The 16,928-nt window shown below is 39.8% G+C and overlaps 1 protein-coding gene across 1 annotated transcript in view; it reads left to right on the forward strand.

The window, feature by feature from the left end:
- The window catches only part of NSD3 (nuclear receptor binding SET domain protein 3), a 338,825-nt gene extending 330,151 nt beyond the window's left edge, over positions 1-8,674 (forward strand). The window contains 1 exon segment of the mRNA XM_030201931.1: positions 4,757-8,674. Coding sequence (XP_030057791.1) covers positions 4,757-4,998 — 242 coding nt within the window. The 3' untranslated portion in view covers positions 4,999-8,674.
- The last annotated feature ends 8,254 nt before the right edge of the window (positions 8,675-16,928 follow it).

Consider the following 16,928-nt stretch of genomic DNA (forward strand, 5'->3'; position numbering starts at 1 on the left):
AAGATTTAAAGCACCAAGAGCGGCGCGGTATGGCGCCACAGCAGCGCCCTTGAAAGCAGGCGCCCCCCTGCGGCACTTACCCCGCTTACCGGGTTTGACCGGCCCTGGGAATCATAATTTGGAATCATTAAGTCAATTAAAGATTGACTTTTACCCAAAACCACTCACAATTTTCTGCTAAAAAAAAACTTGTCTAAATGATCAAGTGGCAGAATATTCTGTGTGAGTTCTGGTAGTTTTTCTGTTTCCCTCATCTATTGTGATTGGGTAATTAAGGGGCTCATTATCAAAACCAAAAAAAAAAATCCAAAAAATGTCATAAGGTGGCAGAAGGATGTTTTTCTCTCAAAAACGTCCAAGTTGTGATTTTGACACCCCGATTTTAAACGTTTTGCTCCACAGTTCATCCAAATTTCAAGGGGGCATGTTTTGGGTGGGACATGGGTGGCACCAAAAGATAAACATTTTTCTGCAATAATGGAACAAAATGAAAATGTCTAGGACCAAAATTAAGATGTTTTTGGCTGGACCTGTTTCATTCATGACTAAGTAGCCAAAAGGATGGACTCCGCCTTAACCAGAGTGGAACCAAGCTGCTAATACTAACTTTTAAAAAAGAATAGAGCAACTTTTAAACTAGATCATTCTCAGTTGCTCTTGCTTTGGCATGTTACCTTCAAAAGATACAAAAAGCTGAAGTTACAGTCCCAGTAGAGGGGTTGTGGTAAATGCTGTTGTAGATGAGGTGTATTTATATAAATAAACAGAGAGAAATGATGTACATGGAACAATAAGGGGGTAATAAAGAGCTTTTGTGTATACGTGCCAATATACACATGTAAAATGCCTCTCATAAAATTACTCTCCCATGTACAAGTAGGTGCGTACTTGTATGCAACCTAGGTGTTGAAGTGTTTATGGGAGGAGTTGGAGCGGAGCCTCAAAATGTGTGACTAGATTATAAAATACAGTCATACATGTCCTTGCATCTCTGATGAAATTGCCCTTTGAGTCAACAGAATACTTATCTTTCAAATATCTAACCCAGAAAGTATTCTTTCTGGTAGTCATCACTTCAACTAGAGGGATTAGTAAACGTCAAGTCCTGTTCAGTTATGAGCTTTAAACTCTTGTTTCATCATAATAAAATTGTCTTACTTACCCTAAATTTCAGCCAAAAGTGATATTTCCGTTGGAACATTTCATTCTAAACCTCTCAAGCATCACTTTGAAATCCCTTCGTGCTCTGGTATCTTAACAATCTATTAGAAAGTCCACTTCGACTCAGACTTAGAATTCCAGTGGCAAAGTGTACTGTAGCCAATTGACTAGGATCCTCTCTTCAGTTCTGTTATGAGTAGATTGGTATCCCTCTATTCAGTAAGGTCAAGTCTTAGCAAATAAGTGCCATTGCTTCTTCCATAGTTCTTCCAATTCCTGCTTTGCTGGAAAGCATATCCGAAGCAGCTACGTGATCCTCGCCCAATACCTTCACCTCACACTACTATCTGGACCAGTCTTCATTCAAAGACAATGCTTTCAGTTAAGTAGTACTGAGCAGTTTGTCTGTGGAATCTATTTATTTCTCACATTGTCATTTGACTGGGTTGCTTTTCAGTGCTGAAAAAGTTACCTGGAAACTGGAGCAGCCCTGAGCTTGGTATTCACCCTCTTGTGTGCCTGAATCAGTCTGGCCTTTTGTGCATATAAAGCAAAGTTGTTTATGTTAAGGTGTTCTCTGTAGACAGCAGGATTAAACAAGACCACAACCCTCCTACCTTCCCGAGGGTTGAACTACTTCATGAGCTATAGAACTAAGTAAGGGGACTGAGGAAGACTGCTGTACACAGGAAGACCCATGAATGCTTGGAATGTCACATTAGTTCTGGGAGAGCTGTTCTGTCTCTCAGCTCTGTGCAATGACCTCACCGAGATAGAACAGCTCAGTTAACCTTGCTGTCTAGGGAGAACGCCCGATATAAGTAAGCAACTTTGCATTATTTACATACTTTATTCCACTTTCCTAATTCAGTGAAATATCCAGAGCAGTAAGCAAAATCCTTTATGATTATTAAAACCCAATCCCCCACCCCTTCCCTCCTTCCATTATTCTCCCTATTTCCCCTCTTCTGCTATCCCTACAAGACAGCAGCCTAAACGGGCAGTAGAGGCTTCCTGACACCACCCACATTTTTAAAGAGATAGAATTCTTATTTATTTCCCCCCCCCAAAAAAGCTCTATAATACTCTTCCAAACTTAGCTCTTCCAGCAACTGATCCCACAATTTATGAACAAAGACGAAAAATGTCTTGGCTGCGCAACTGTCTCCTGTGTTAAAAGGGCAGCCAATGTGGTTAAAATCCTGCGTTAGCTGCTTAATGCAGGAGAGGGCAGGATCTGGGCATGTCTCAGGCAAGTGGAGGAGTGGCAGTCAGTCCAGTCCTATGCCGCACCCCAATCACAGCTTAGTTCCTCCCCAATCCGCCCAATGACACTTCAGTTGCTCTCCACACCCCCAGTTCCTGATGACACTTCAGTTACTCGCTGCACACCCTGATCACAGTTTAGTTACTGCATCCCTCAGTGACACCTTCAAAGTCCCTTCCCCCTGGTAACCAAGCTCCCATGACACACCAAACCCTGCCCCCTCCTGAGAATACCTACCCTGCCATCCAAACTCCCCCCCCCCCCCCCCCCATGGTCTACCCTTCCCTACCCTCATCTCCCAGTCCCAGGTGGCAGCAATCCCTCTTTGCTGCCGCCTAGGTCAGCACCAGAATTCAAAATGATGCCAATGTGCCCTAGCAGTAGTGGCATGGTACTACTTCTAGGGAGCAGTGCTAGCGCAAGATCACTTCTGGGAATCATCAGTGCTATTTTGGATTCTGGCACCAACCCAAGTGACAGTAAAAATTGCTGCTGCCCAGGGCCACTGGACAGTGTTGCAGAGTCCCAGGATGAGTCCCAGGAGGACAGAGGTAGGGGAGGATAGACCATGGGGGTGGGTTTTAGATGGCAGGGGGCAGGCTTTCCCAGGAGGGGGTAGAGTTCATATGTCGAGGCAACTGGGTTGTTGGGGGCGAGATTTGAAGGTGTGATTAGGGGATGTAAGGGGTAACTGAATTGTCTTTGGGGGTTGTGGGGAATGTAATTAAGGTGTGATTGGAGGTGCGGAGAGTAACTGAAATGTCAATGGCTGGGGAATAGCGAAGGTGTGATCAGGATGTGGGGGACTAACAAGTGTCATTGTGGGTGTGGGGTAGGGAATGGGTTGACAGGGGGATTGGGAGAATGGATGCAGAAGAGGGAGTGCCGCCATACCAGAACTTTTTCTTTCTTAACATCTGGCCCTACACCACATTACAGGCAGAAGCAGGTATCACAGTTGCTCCCACACAGTGCTGTGTGGTAAGTGTCTGCCCTGTGTGGTGAACATGCCTTCTGCATTTATTGTAAAAACTTACCCCGTAGTTCATTTTAAAGGTTAATAAACAGAAATTTTAAAAAGGAAAACAAAGTGATATCTTTTTATTGGACTAACTTACTACTTTTTTTTTTTATTGACTTTCGGAGGTCAAACCTCCTTCATGTCAGAACAGTAGGAGTAAAAAAAGACAATACCAGAATATCTAAGCGCATTATAAAAGCATTCCAATGATAGGCTTTGGCCTCTGAAAGTTGGACAAAAACGTTAATCCAATAAAAAGGTAACCTACAAATTTTTCTGGTAGTATACCATTCCACCCTCCTATGCAAATATCCTGGCCCATTTATTCCTAGCACACAGAACACTAGTGATGACAATTTAAAAATGTACAGAAACCTTTCAGATCACACACAAGTATGCGTGCTGGTATCCACAGCTAATATAGATTGAGCAGAAGAGATGTAGTAAGTGAGTAAGGGACTCCTGGTGGGGGAAATGGGAACTGTCAAAGTATTGCTTTAAAAAAAAAAGGTTTGAAAAAGAAAGCTGGAAATGGTGCAATTAAGACTTTTTTTCAGCATTCCTGGGAGCTTGGCTTCAAAAAATACCTTAAGACCTTCTTATTCGGAAAAGCTTATGCTCCTGACCCGCCCCGCCGCCTATTGAATTCAATTTCTCTTTCCAAATTTCCCCAGCTCTGCTAATACTCACCAGCCTCTTTCACTACAGTGTCGTTGACTGTATGTTGTAGAATTGATGTATGATTTTTTTAAATTTCTATAAGCCACATTGGGCCTGCTCTTGGGTCCATATTCTATTCTATTGTATGTGGGTCAACTCAGTGTCATAAGTTCAAAGGAAGGACCCCAGGTGACAAGTTTGCCCAGAGTAAGGGGAGAGGGATTCACTTAAGAATACTTAGGAGCAGCTGGAAGCAGGCCTCCTTCTAGTTTGGGCCCCTCTGCGTTGCAGGGCTGTACTGATGGAACTTATGCCACTGAGTCAAATAGATGAGCCTTAGTTTATAATTGCTATTATCATATTCTATGTTTCTGTTCTTACATATTATCCCTCTTCACCATATAGACAGTGGAGACATCTGTGTTGTATTATTTTTGCTTTTTGTGGATCAGTCTAAGGCCATGTATGCCCTGGTGCCTGTGTTTACTTTGATATTGTAAGCAATACCCATTGCCACCTTCTGCTAAGAGAGAGGTTACAGTGCCTGCTGTCCTTAGCATATTTTGTGAATTCCAGGTCCTCATATGCCAGATGAGCACTAATGTGTCTTTCCATTTGTCTTTCCTCATCACCACCTTCTGGATCAGGGAAGTGGGACTGCCCCTGGCACCAATGTGATGTATGTGGCAGCAATGCTACTGCACTCTGCGAGTTTTGTCCAAATTCATTCTGCAAGGATCACGAGGCAGGTGCTCTGACTCCATCAGCATTGGAAGGTCGTCTCTGCTGCTCTGAACATGACACCAAGCGTCCCATGGAGCCGAACTGTTGGAGCAAGATCAGATGTAAATCAGAGCCTCAAGATCCTGGAGAAGATGCAAAAGGTTGAATTATCAGCGACTTTACTGAACCTGAAAGCAAGTTGAAGTAGGTTGACTGGGTCTGTTCCCTTTACCCAGTGAGCCTTGCTAATAGACTAGGGGAAGAGACTGCCTCACCTTTACAGGCAACAGCAGCAACAATCCGTGGCATCCACTTTGTTGGTTTGTGTCCTGTGTTGTCTTTGAATGTGCTTCACCAGCAGGTATGGCTGGAGAGAAAATTAACAAAAAAAAAAAAAAAAAGCAAAAAACAGGAAATTCTTGACGTTCAGTAAAAGAGAGGGGGGAAAGCATAAAAACGAATTTGTAAAACACCCTGTTGGATGAGATTCCTTTGCAAAAATGACTGAATAATGTGTTTTTACATGCAGCTGCCATGTCCTCCTCAATTTGCTGGTTAAAAATTGCTTGTGTATGTTTCATTACACACACACTTTATTACTGCACAAAGAAAAACACTATGTGAAGTGAGTACTGTGTGTTTTCCTGAGCAGATGGTTTATTTGTCAGGAAAGAACACACATTTCCACTTTTACTATGCAATAACTTGGCATATTAAACTACATAAACCAGTAAACTGAGCAGGGAGTGAGCAGAGAGCAAGTGTCATTTTACCAGAAGAGTAGAAACTGAACAATTATGACCAACTAATCTTGTGGGTAGCAAAGGAAATCGCACTTATTTATTCATATTTATATTTTGAAAGGCTTGTTGGAGATCACCAGAAAACAATTTCTCATATTGTGTTTTACCTGTCAGTTTTGGGAAAATGGATTTAAGGTATTAGACAAAAAAAGCAAAATCTCTTCTCCCCTTTCTGTCTTTTTTTTGTTGGAGTAGGGGGGGGGAGAGTTTGAAATTCATTTATTTAAGAACAGTGTAAAATATATTTACCTCTCTATATATATTTCTTTCAGACTTTGGAAGTCAGTTGAGCCATCCTTGGTTCTGTGGTGTAACAAAGGATTTTTGTTTTCATGTTATGGCATAATTGATGAGGCTGGTCTGTAACAATATGTCATGTGATACTCTTCATAAAATAACATTAACTTTTCTTCTTCCCTAGAAATTGTCTCCCACTTAAAACAAACAAAGATCAAAGAGAAATTATTTTAGACTGATTTTTTTTTTTTGAGTTAGCTCTTCTATAGTGGTTTGTGACAAATTGGAAATTTGGTTCATGATGAAATACATAACATATATATTTTTTAAAAATCCAAAATAATTTTTGGAGGAAATGAAGGAAACCCTTTCTTTTAGAAGATTTTCTTCCAAACTGGGGTGGAACAATCAGCTAGTGACATGTCTGCACGTCACACATGTTTTTATTTTATGAAGTGTGTTTTCTCACATAGCTTCAAGTATCCGAGTGTGATCTTTTAATTGTTTAAGGAGAAAGGAGAGGACTTGTTTGGCAATTAAATACCAAGCACAAAAGAGTATTTGATTGGAAAAGGGGGGTGAGAGTTTCCTATAATGAATAACGCTTTGGTAGCAGGCTCTACCACCAGATATTGGCTTTGACTTCCCTTGGTACAGTCTGTTTTCTTTAAGAATATCCAGTGGATATTGTATATGTTTTTGGGAATTTTTTTAGGTACTATCCAGTTATACTGTTGGTCTAGAAATTGTGCTATAAAACTCCAGAATGCTTTCATACCCTCATTTTCTTGTATGCTAACTCTGTGCCATTAGTATGGTAACATTTGTCAACCTAAATTTAGAAATCTTGCCAAAATCCACCAACTAGAAACATTTCGATGACCACTGAAATTTGAGCTTTTCCATCTTGGTCCACCAACTAAGTTAGCTCTTTGTTCACCACCTTGAGTTGTACCTTTGTAGATTTAAAACTGTTACGTACAACTGTGCAAATTAATATAAAACTAAAATGTGGAACAATCCCAACCTGTTAGGCAGTATAAATCTTTAATGTTCCCCCTCATTGCAGATATTAAGAGTTTTGTTTTGTCATCTTTTTGATGCTCCTTAGAGCTACAAGAGTACCTAGTCCTTTAACAGATCATTGTGCTCTGTCATCATGGCCAGCATGACTTTCCAATTACAGAAAAGAAATATACAGGTTATCACAGATATTGCTTGTTTCTGTAATTAATGTAGTGTGAACATGTTATGTCTTGAGAAACATGTTGATTGGTTCCATTTAGTAGGCTCTTTCTGTTCTTCTCAGGTTTAGACTATGAGAAGAAAAATACAACCTTAAGATGGTGATGGTTATACCCTAATGCCTCATTAGTGCTTAAAGTAATTAAATATGTTAGGAGGAAGTTGACAAGCAAGGATATTCCTCTTATATTTTCCTTCCAATAGGAATTCTGGCTACTTTATTTGTTAATTGTAGTCTTATGTTTTTTATGTTTCCTGGGGAAAGTTGAGTCCAGAGAGAGACACGTCACCTGGGAAGTGTTATATGTATGGAAACATTGAAGTTTACATGTGTATTCCAGCTCTGTTAGTGATTAAGGCACTTTGGGCCCTATGTGCTAACCATTTTTCTCAGATACAAAATGAGAGAAAACTTTAGTACATAAACCTTATAACCAGAAGGACAGTTTTGTGTGTCAATGATTTGAAGTACTTAAATTACAAATTCCCCTTCATTCCCAACTTTCTGCACTTTCCCCTTTCTCCCTTCCAGCAGCCCTACCCCATGGTTGTTTAAATAACAGCTTTTTAAATCTGCTGTACCTTGATTTTTTTGTACCCTAGTTTTAACAAAATGTTTCCACAGTAACAAGCGTCATAAATGTAAAAAGCACTTCTTAATTACAGGGTATTTTGTGTGCAAGCAAAGCTTTCTATATGTCTGTGTTTTGAGGGCAGCACAGAGAATAATCTTACTCTAAACCAACACTGTATTCGCTAGGTAGTGATCAGCATTACCAAGCAGTATCATTTCTCTACACTCCAGTTTCGTTTTTTTGTAGCCAAAGAGCCCACTTTTTCTTATCTAGTATGCAAAGGCCTGCTTGAAGTCACAGGAATGGACAAAACAGACCATCTGTAAAAAATTTAGCCTTGAGGAAAATAAAATAAATACAATTTAATTTACCCAGTGGCCTCAAGATGGTACATTTGCTCCATAGATGAGCAGATATTTTGGACATCAGTACTGTATTAAATTGTTCAACTCATGCCAAATGATTTATTTAATGAGACGGTATAGCATAGTAAGTTTTACCCAACTCTGTTGTGGACAATGGAGGGTTACCAGCTAGTGCCAGAATAGGTAGCTCTTATATTTCCAAGAAAAGTCAGACTTCTTTTCCTATGGACATAGTGGGGTAGCAAGCAGGACTGACTTGGTGGATGACATGGGGCCATAAGCACACATTAGTTTACAATGCTGCTGCACAGAATGAGGGGAACAGAGCAAAAGACTGGATAGATATGTGATATGGCTCATGTATTTGTTTTGTTTTGTCTTCTTTCTTTCTTTCTTTCTTTATAACTTGTTTGGCACTCATTGGCAAGACTGTTAAGCATTTTCTTTGTACATAAGTCAGGCTGCAGCCACCTGCTAGCACAGGATCTTGCTTAGTTCCAGAAATGACTAATGGGAACAGATGACTGATTTTATTATGAGGGATGGAAAGCCAGGTCTCGTATGTCTCTCAGGAGTGGTCTTTTTCATTATTACTGTTATGGCTACAGTTTAAATCATTCAAAAAAAAAACCCCCAGTTTATTTACTTGTGCAATTGTTTAAAATGAAAAGAAAAAGATACACTACATTAATTTAAGCCCCTAAAGCTGTTTTTGTCCTGTCGATGGTTGCTTTGTGAACAAATTAGGGGCCAAGTTTGTAGGATTCTTTGGGTTGGTTTTTTTTTTTTACTCCTGTTTTATTACGGTTTGGTGTCATTTAAAGTTTTAGATTGTGATGGAAGTAGGGAGTGGGTAATGCAGCATCCAAAGTACCACCTCCCCCCCCAACAAGCATACACATCCTCTTCTCTCTGTAGAGCACTGAACACTACCACATTACATCATTCATGATTTTGTTCTGTTTTGGTAATAAAAATAGTATTTCTTAGCATAACATGTATAGAGATTTTTGTTGTATATTTGCAGAAGACATTTAAGAAAAAGTACAGTATTTGTTATAAACTCTAAACCTCACCTACCTTGATTTTTCTCCAGGTTGCATAGTAAAATAGCAGGGTTTTGTGCAATTTACTGTCATTGTGATTTGGGGAGGGGGAGGGAGGGTTAGGGTTTTTATTATAGTTATTTAAAAACTGTCATTAATTTTGGCACAATTAGAATTTCAACATGGCTACCATTGAGTTATACCAATGGAAGTCTTGGATGAAGCCTATCTCTGGCTAGATGTCATGTATTCAAGGCCAGCCAAACCGTTAGGTAGAAGGGAGGCAGTGATGGGGGGTGGGGAGGGGCCAAAGAGGAGCTGCAGTGAAATCAAAACAATAGGTCTTTAGAGAGTACTTCTACTAGCAGGGAGGATGGACAGTTTTCCTACATTTTTCTAGGAGAGGTGATGATTATAATTGCTGTATAGCCAGTAGGCCTACAAGTTAATTGGTCGGGAGAGGAGGCCAGGCTGAAGGTTTGCCTGGGGCACCTCATAGCCTTGTACAGTCCCTGCATGCTTCAAGTTATATATTCTTGCTGCTACTCTACAAATCTAAAACTTGTGTCAGTCCTTCTAATGTGGCTCACTGAGGCCCAAAACCTTTCCTATTTTTTCATTGACTTCTTAGTGAAATGCAAGTCCTGAACTAAATGCTTTGGGAGTACACAGAACTAGGAAAGCTAGAATATAGATTTTTTTAATATTTTCACTGACCTAATGAAGAGAGGTCACAGATGTATTAAGTTGGTCCAATAAAATGATGTCATGTACAACTTGTCTGTTAACCTTCATTTTTTTTCCTTAAATCCAAGTGGAACAACAGCAGCTATAAATCTTTGCCCTAGATATTTTCAGGGGTTTTTTTGTTTGGGTTTCTTTTTACCAACTTGGAAAATATCTCCTGTTTCCTGGGACTCTGTGAGGTACTATTCAACTGCCTCATTCTGAGGGACAATGCATGACTGCAGTTGTGTATCAAAAAATAAAACAGAACATTTCCTTCTCTCTCCCTCCTAATTTAGAGGTCCAAGAGCAGTAAAAAAAAATCTGTGTTTTAATGAGGGACTTTCCCGTGCATTAAGCCCAGATTTAATGAAGCACTTATGGGGATTTAAATATATATATTATTGCAAGTCGTGCACTAATGTCAATGACGTGTGGCACCTACATAGAGTTACGGCAGGAGCAGTTACCATTTCCTTCTTATGCATACACTAATCATAATGCACTATCTGGGTAATGCAGAAACATCCCATGTTTCATCCATGACACACCTCCTCTGAAAAATACTTGTTAAAAATCAGTAACAAACTGGTTAGTGCACATAATCAGAAACTGTGGGAGAAGGAATCCGAAGCACATCCAAAGGAACAGAAAACCAAAAAAGTACAAGGAGCCTTCAAGAGTGGGGCATCAACTTAGTATTTTGTTGATCAGACCTGACTTACTCTGTGTTTCGGTGAAACCACCTGCGTCGGGGATCTTGCAGTAGTCACTAAATCCAATTGTGTCAAACAATGGAGAATGATAAATCTCAGGTCATAAAAAAAAGACACCAACAGGCAGCACAGGTACAAGATGAAAATCCGAAATAACGCCTGCACGGTGATCTCTCTGCTGTGGTGCTGCAGAGAATCGCTGTGCACCAGAGCAGAGATATCACCACTATGGCGTTATTTCGGATTTTCACTCTTGTACCTGCACACTGCCTGTTGGTGGTTTTGCCAAAACACGGACCGTGTCAGGTCTGATCAATAAAATACAAAGTCGATGCCCCCACTTTTGAAGGCTGCTTTTATTTTTTGTTTGTTTTTAGCGCACATAATCAGGCAAAGTACTGCAAAACACTTTAATGCGTTTCTGTGGGAGTTTGTTCTTGTGCACTAACCATGTTTTAAGAGCTTAATGCCCTTTAATAAAAGAGCCCCTGAATGAACACTATTATCTTGTTTTAATATTTGTAGTGGAGAAAATGTCCTATGAATATAAGCACTTACTAGGCAGCACCTGCTACAAATGAGCTCTAGCTGAACCTGCCCCTCGGTTCTGCCCTTATTTTACAGATGGTTATGAAGACTGTATTCTCACATGGATTATATAAAACTAAGATAAACATGAGGTTAGTATATGCATTTTCAGTTTACCCACTACAGTTTTCAAGTAAAGAGGGGAATGGAAATTACAGGCTGGTTAGTTACGAAAATGCTGCTAAAACAGAGGATGGTATCCAGTGGCAATGTGTTTTTCCCAAACGTAATTCTTGTCAGACAGATCTGGTTAATTTCTTTGACTGGGGACCGTAGAGTTGAACCAAAGTGATGAGCGATAGATATGGTGTACTAAGATTTCAGCAAGGCCTTTGACCCAGTTCTATGTAAGTGACTTTTAAACATATTATGGCCTTGGTATGGGCCCTGAAGTGAGTGGGTTAAAACTGGTTATATGGGAGGTAAGAAAGTTTACTCCAAGAAAAACAGTTACTACCAGTGATATGCTAAAGGTTAGCCATTTTTATAAGTGCCATTGTGGAAGAGCTATATAGCAACACATGCTTCTCTTTTCCAGTGTATGAAAATTAATGGAAAGCATGCAGGGCACCATTTTCTGCAACACACACATTGATACTACTTTCTTTAGATCTTTCCAACCTCTCTTACTTCTAACTTTTGGCCATGGGTCCTCTCCATGTCTGCACTGCTTTCTCTATGAAAGTTGATATGCCAGACAATAGTTTTGTTAATGTAAGTGTCCCTTGGGTTTCAAAAGGTTGGGAAACACTGGTTTAGAGTCTGGAGACTGCACTTCAAAAAGATGTAACCTGATGAAGTCAGTCCAGAGGGTAACTACTAAATATGTATACTCTGGAGAAAAAAGGGGGAGATAGGGGAGATTTGATAGAAGCATTTACAGTGCCTTGTCATTCTTGATATCCTTGTACATTTTTCACATTTCTTCTTCTGTCTGAAAAATAGCATGTTTCTGTATTTCTTTCACATTGAAAGTGTAGAGCATTTTGTGTAGATCAATGAAACAAACTCCTAATTGAATACATTTTTAATTGTATTTTCTAGACCACCAGTTACTACAGATGTACAAGAGTGTGGTATGTCTGCAAAACACTGTAAATATCTCCCAAGATATAAATGCATAGGAGGTGGGCCTCTTTCAAGGGAAAGGAAGCTCTGGAACAAGGAGTCATTGAATGAAAGGGAAAGAGGGTACACTAGGAATAATCTACAGAAATATATTTGGCAGGTGGACCTGTTATGCCATATTCCCTTTTTTTCTCTCTCCTCCTGAGCTGTTACGTTATTCTGACAAGTTGACGCCTTGATATGAAAGATGATATTGCAATCCCTAATAAACATAAACATACAGAAAGGGTGATGGCTGCATGGAACAACCTCCTAGTAGAGATTGTGGAGAGAAGGATACCCACTGTACCTGAATGTAACTCACCTTGAGCTACTACTGAAAAGGCGTGAGCAAAATCCAAATAAATACCTGAATTCAAAAAAACATGGGACAAGCAAAGAGAATCTTGGAGGTAGAGGAAGAGATTGTAGAGGTGAACATTGGTGTTGATGGACATCCTGGATAAGCCTTGTGATCATTTTCTGCCATCAGGTTTTATATGTTTGTGTTTTTTGTGATCCAAAGAAAATATGTTACACCAGTGAGCCACCATGACATGTCACATGCCAGCTTGGAACAGCTATTTTAAAGCTCGAGTAGTGGTTATGGTTTACTTAAAAGGACCATGCTTGCATGCATTTCTCTACACGCAGGGCTGATTATTTGAATGTACAAAAAGCTTGAAGGCCAGTGCAGATTGCTATTTAGCTGATCAGGTAGACCTAATCCCATATCATGCAGCTTTCAGAGACCCAGGTATCAAGACCTTCATAGAAGAGATAATTGTCAGCTGGCACAGTTCACAGAGGCATTAAAACAGAACTTAGGAGCTCACCTAAATAACCTTTCTACCCAAGGCTGCTGTTTTCATAATAAAAGCAGATGTTTAGTTCAATTTAGTTTATTGGCATATTTTTTATGCTGCCTGTTAACATAGAAATAAGACCGTGAATATTTTAAAAAGGAGACCAAGGGCCTATGTTGTTACAATAGGTTTTCAAGATTAAAGTTTTGTTTCATAAAGGCCTTCTGAAATTAGTTGTGTAACTAAAGCTTCATTGTCTGGATAGATGTCCAAATATGCTTCATTGTCTGGATACATGTCCAAATATTTATGCATAACTTAGATAAGTAGGATGAACACAGCTTTTCTTGTCTTGTGATGTTCTGGAGGTGCAGAGTTGGATGACCCTGATGGTCACAAGAGGCAGGGAAAGAAAATGCCAGATAGAATTGACTGTTTTACTGCTTACTTTTAAGACAGAGCAGTATGCAAAGGGCTTTCTTGCTGGGATCTTCTGGATACTTCCACTCTTAAAAACAGGTTTCTAGTCTGGATGGACCATTGATGCTTTTTTGTTATATAAGCAGCATCTGCTAGACACCTACATGTGGTCCTTATATCCGGAGGTTGTACATGTTCTTCCTCAAGTGGTGCATCTTGAGGTGGCCTTCACAAAGCTCATCTGAAGTCAGAATTAAATTATCTTTTCACCTCGGAAGTTTGCGTCCATTAGAATGGATTCAGCCTTTGCAAATCTGATCTCTCAATAATTGGTCTGTGTCCTATCCCCATCTTTCAGTCCCTATTCATGGCTTGGTAGAACTGGAGGACATTAATTGAGGTTGAAGGGGGGCAGACTCAGGGAAAAATGTCAGGAAGTATTTTTTCACGAATCGGGTGGTGGATACTTGGAATGCCCTCCTGTGGGAGGTGGTGGAGATGAAAATGGTAACGGAATTCAAAAATGCATGGGATAAACACAAGGGAATCCTGTTCAGAATGAATGGATCCACAGAAGCTTAACAGAGATTGGGTGGCAACACTGGTAATTGGGAAGCAAAGCTAGTGCTGGGCAGACCTCTACAGTCTGTGCCCTGAAAATGGCAAGGACAAATCAAGACCAGGTATACATATAAAGTAGCACATACAATGAGTTTATCTTGTTGGGCAGACTGGATGGACCATATAGGTCTTTATCTGCCATCATCTACTGTGTTACTATGGTTGCTATGAATAGTGCCACTAGATCTTCTATAATCTAGAAGTTGGAAGAAATCTTTCTAAGGCAGCATATGACAGGTCACATGACTGTTTAGATGCTGACTGCCTAGAAAACCAGTTGTAGGTAAATAATTACACTTTGCTGGAGGATGTAGTAACAGCAGTTAGCGAATCTGGGTTTAAAAAAAGGTTGGACAAGTTCCTGGAGGAAAAGTCCATACTCTGCTATTGAGACAAAAATGGGAAAGCAACTGCTTACCCTGGGATTGGTAGCATGGAATGTTGCCATGATTTGGGTTTCTGCCAGGTACTTATGACCTGGCTTGGGTACTGTTGGAAACAACACTGGGCTAGAAGGAACCATTGGTCTGACCCAGTATGGCTACGCTAAAAAAAAATAAAACCATTTCATTTGTAAATTAATTGGGTGTGTTTCATCTGTCATGAAGGGGTCCATTTACTGAAAGGTTCTTCCTATTTTGTGTCTACAGGGATGGGGAGGCTTTGTACACCTGGCAATGAGTGACTCCACTAAATCATACAGAACTCATACGGCATTACTTTTTGACATGATCAAAGGTTTTCTAAACATGTATACATCAAAAAAGCTGCAAAATCATGCAAGTGAAATCCACTTTTGGGAGGTTACAACTATCACTCATCAGGCAAGAAATAGACTTTAATGGCTTCAAGATAACCAGTCACTGTGACAAAACTGTTAAGAAAGTTAATAGTATAAATAGAGACATTGCTGGCATAAGAGGGAAGTAATATTATCTCACTACAACGTCCACAGTTGAATACTGTGTGCAATCGCTTCATAGAGGTGATTAATACATCCCAATAAATAAATAAGAATTCACACAGGAAATAAAAGGTTCCCCCAGCCCCACCTCCCTGTTTCCCCTCTACTCCCCAAAATACCCTTGATAAATTAGATTTTCCAGGAATGTCATTTCATTTGGCTCTATACAATTTTGTTATTTGTTTCCCTTGCAATCTCCTGCTGCTGTGGGCTTCCCATCTCATTTAGAGCCAGACTCTGCAGGGCTTATAGCATGGTATGCCCTCATTTTATATTTTCCTTCCCAGTCACTACAGTGACAATCCTCCATAAGCGGCCTTCCAGAAATGTAATCATGTTGAGCCACTAGGTTTTGCCATTGTGATTCCCCAACATTCCGTAATCCCAGTCGACCTAGAATGCAGAAAGTTGTTGAGCCAAGAATTGGGTCCAGGTCTTCCACATGGTAGCACATAACATTGAGCCAGCTGGGCCAAATCAGTTGTGGATTTTAAATAGTGAAATTTTTTTGTTTATAATAGAACGTGCATAACAGTTATTTGGGGGGGGGGGGGGGATAGGATACAGGATTGTAGAACAAAGGGTTAGGGAGCTGGGAGGAGGGTATTCACATTTACTGCCGGTACAACATATAGTAGTCACTTTAACACTGAAATCTCTGTGTCATCTAATTCATGTTAACACTTGTTTGTACTTTTGTGAAGCTTAAGATGTTTCTCTTCTTTTTAACACGTTTTAAAATGCTAAATAGATTTTTTTTTTTAATATAGTACAATTAGCAAAACGTTTTGCCCTTTAACTTCAGATGGACTGTGCACATGGGATAAGAGAAATAAGGCACCTGGAATTCAATGTAGATCACAAGTCTCGTTAAAAAAAAAACAAACCACCACCACCTTTGGTGCTGTCAGATTTTATTCCATGTAGGAGACACTTAATATTTTTGTTTACACTCCTTAAATTCTCACTTGATGAGAAACTAGTTTCTTTATTCTCTTTCAGAACACATTTCCCCCACCCCTTCTGCTAACTTTTGTTCCAGTTTACAGGAGCAGATTTAAGCACTTCACATTGCTTTGATAGGAATTGGAAGGCATTCTTAGCTGCTTTGTAAGAGTATGGGGGTAAAAGGAGATGTTTTGGAAGTGCTTCAGCCTGTTCAATTGTTAGGTTAGGAAAAGTAGGGAGAAGCTTTCCTCTCAACATTTCTGAATGTGAAAATATATAGTGACCCTTGAAATGTAAGAGTCGCCAGTAATGTGTATAATAGGTGCTGCATTGCTTTATAGTCATTTGAAGCTACAGGTATACGTTGAGATTGTCTCTTATACCAAAAGAGACACCACCTGAAGCAACTGTTAACTTTTAATCATATGTGGTGCTGCAAAGATCATATCAAAACAACTAGGAATCATGCACTTTAGAAATATAATGAAAATAGCATAACAAAATGATTAAATCTACCACATTTTCCTCACATAGTACCCCACCTCAGACATAAGGAAAACCCATAATGCACAGCAGTGGAGGGAGGCCTGCTATCCCCTGGAGTGCAGCTAGTATTTAACATTTTAAGGAATTGCTGTACACTTAACTATTAACTGCTATTAATGTAGAAATGGATTAGGTCATATTTTTCCCTAAACTGTTCCTTTGCTTCTCATTCATGAACTGTTTTTCATTTAAAGCACCAAACCCCCATCACCTTTGCCATAACTTGTAAAGGAGACTCAAGTATATGAATGGCATTGGGATGCAAGGGTGCATTGTATGTCTGGAATATAGTCTAAGCTGTCTAGCCTTTGGTTGACCCACTTAAACAAATGATGCTGTGCAGATTTCTGCTCACTCCATTCTCATGGCTACATAACACTTAT

Source organism: Microcaecilia unicolor, chromosome 4 (assembly GCF_901765095.1).
Source record: "Microcaecilia unicolor chromosome 4, aMicUni1.1, whole genome shotgun sequence".
Taxonomy (NCBI): domain Eukaryota; kingdom Metazoa; phylum Chordata; class Amphibia; order Gymnophiona; family Siphonopidae; genus Microcaecilia; species Microcaecilia unicolor.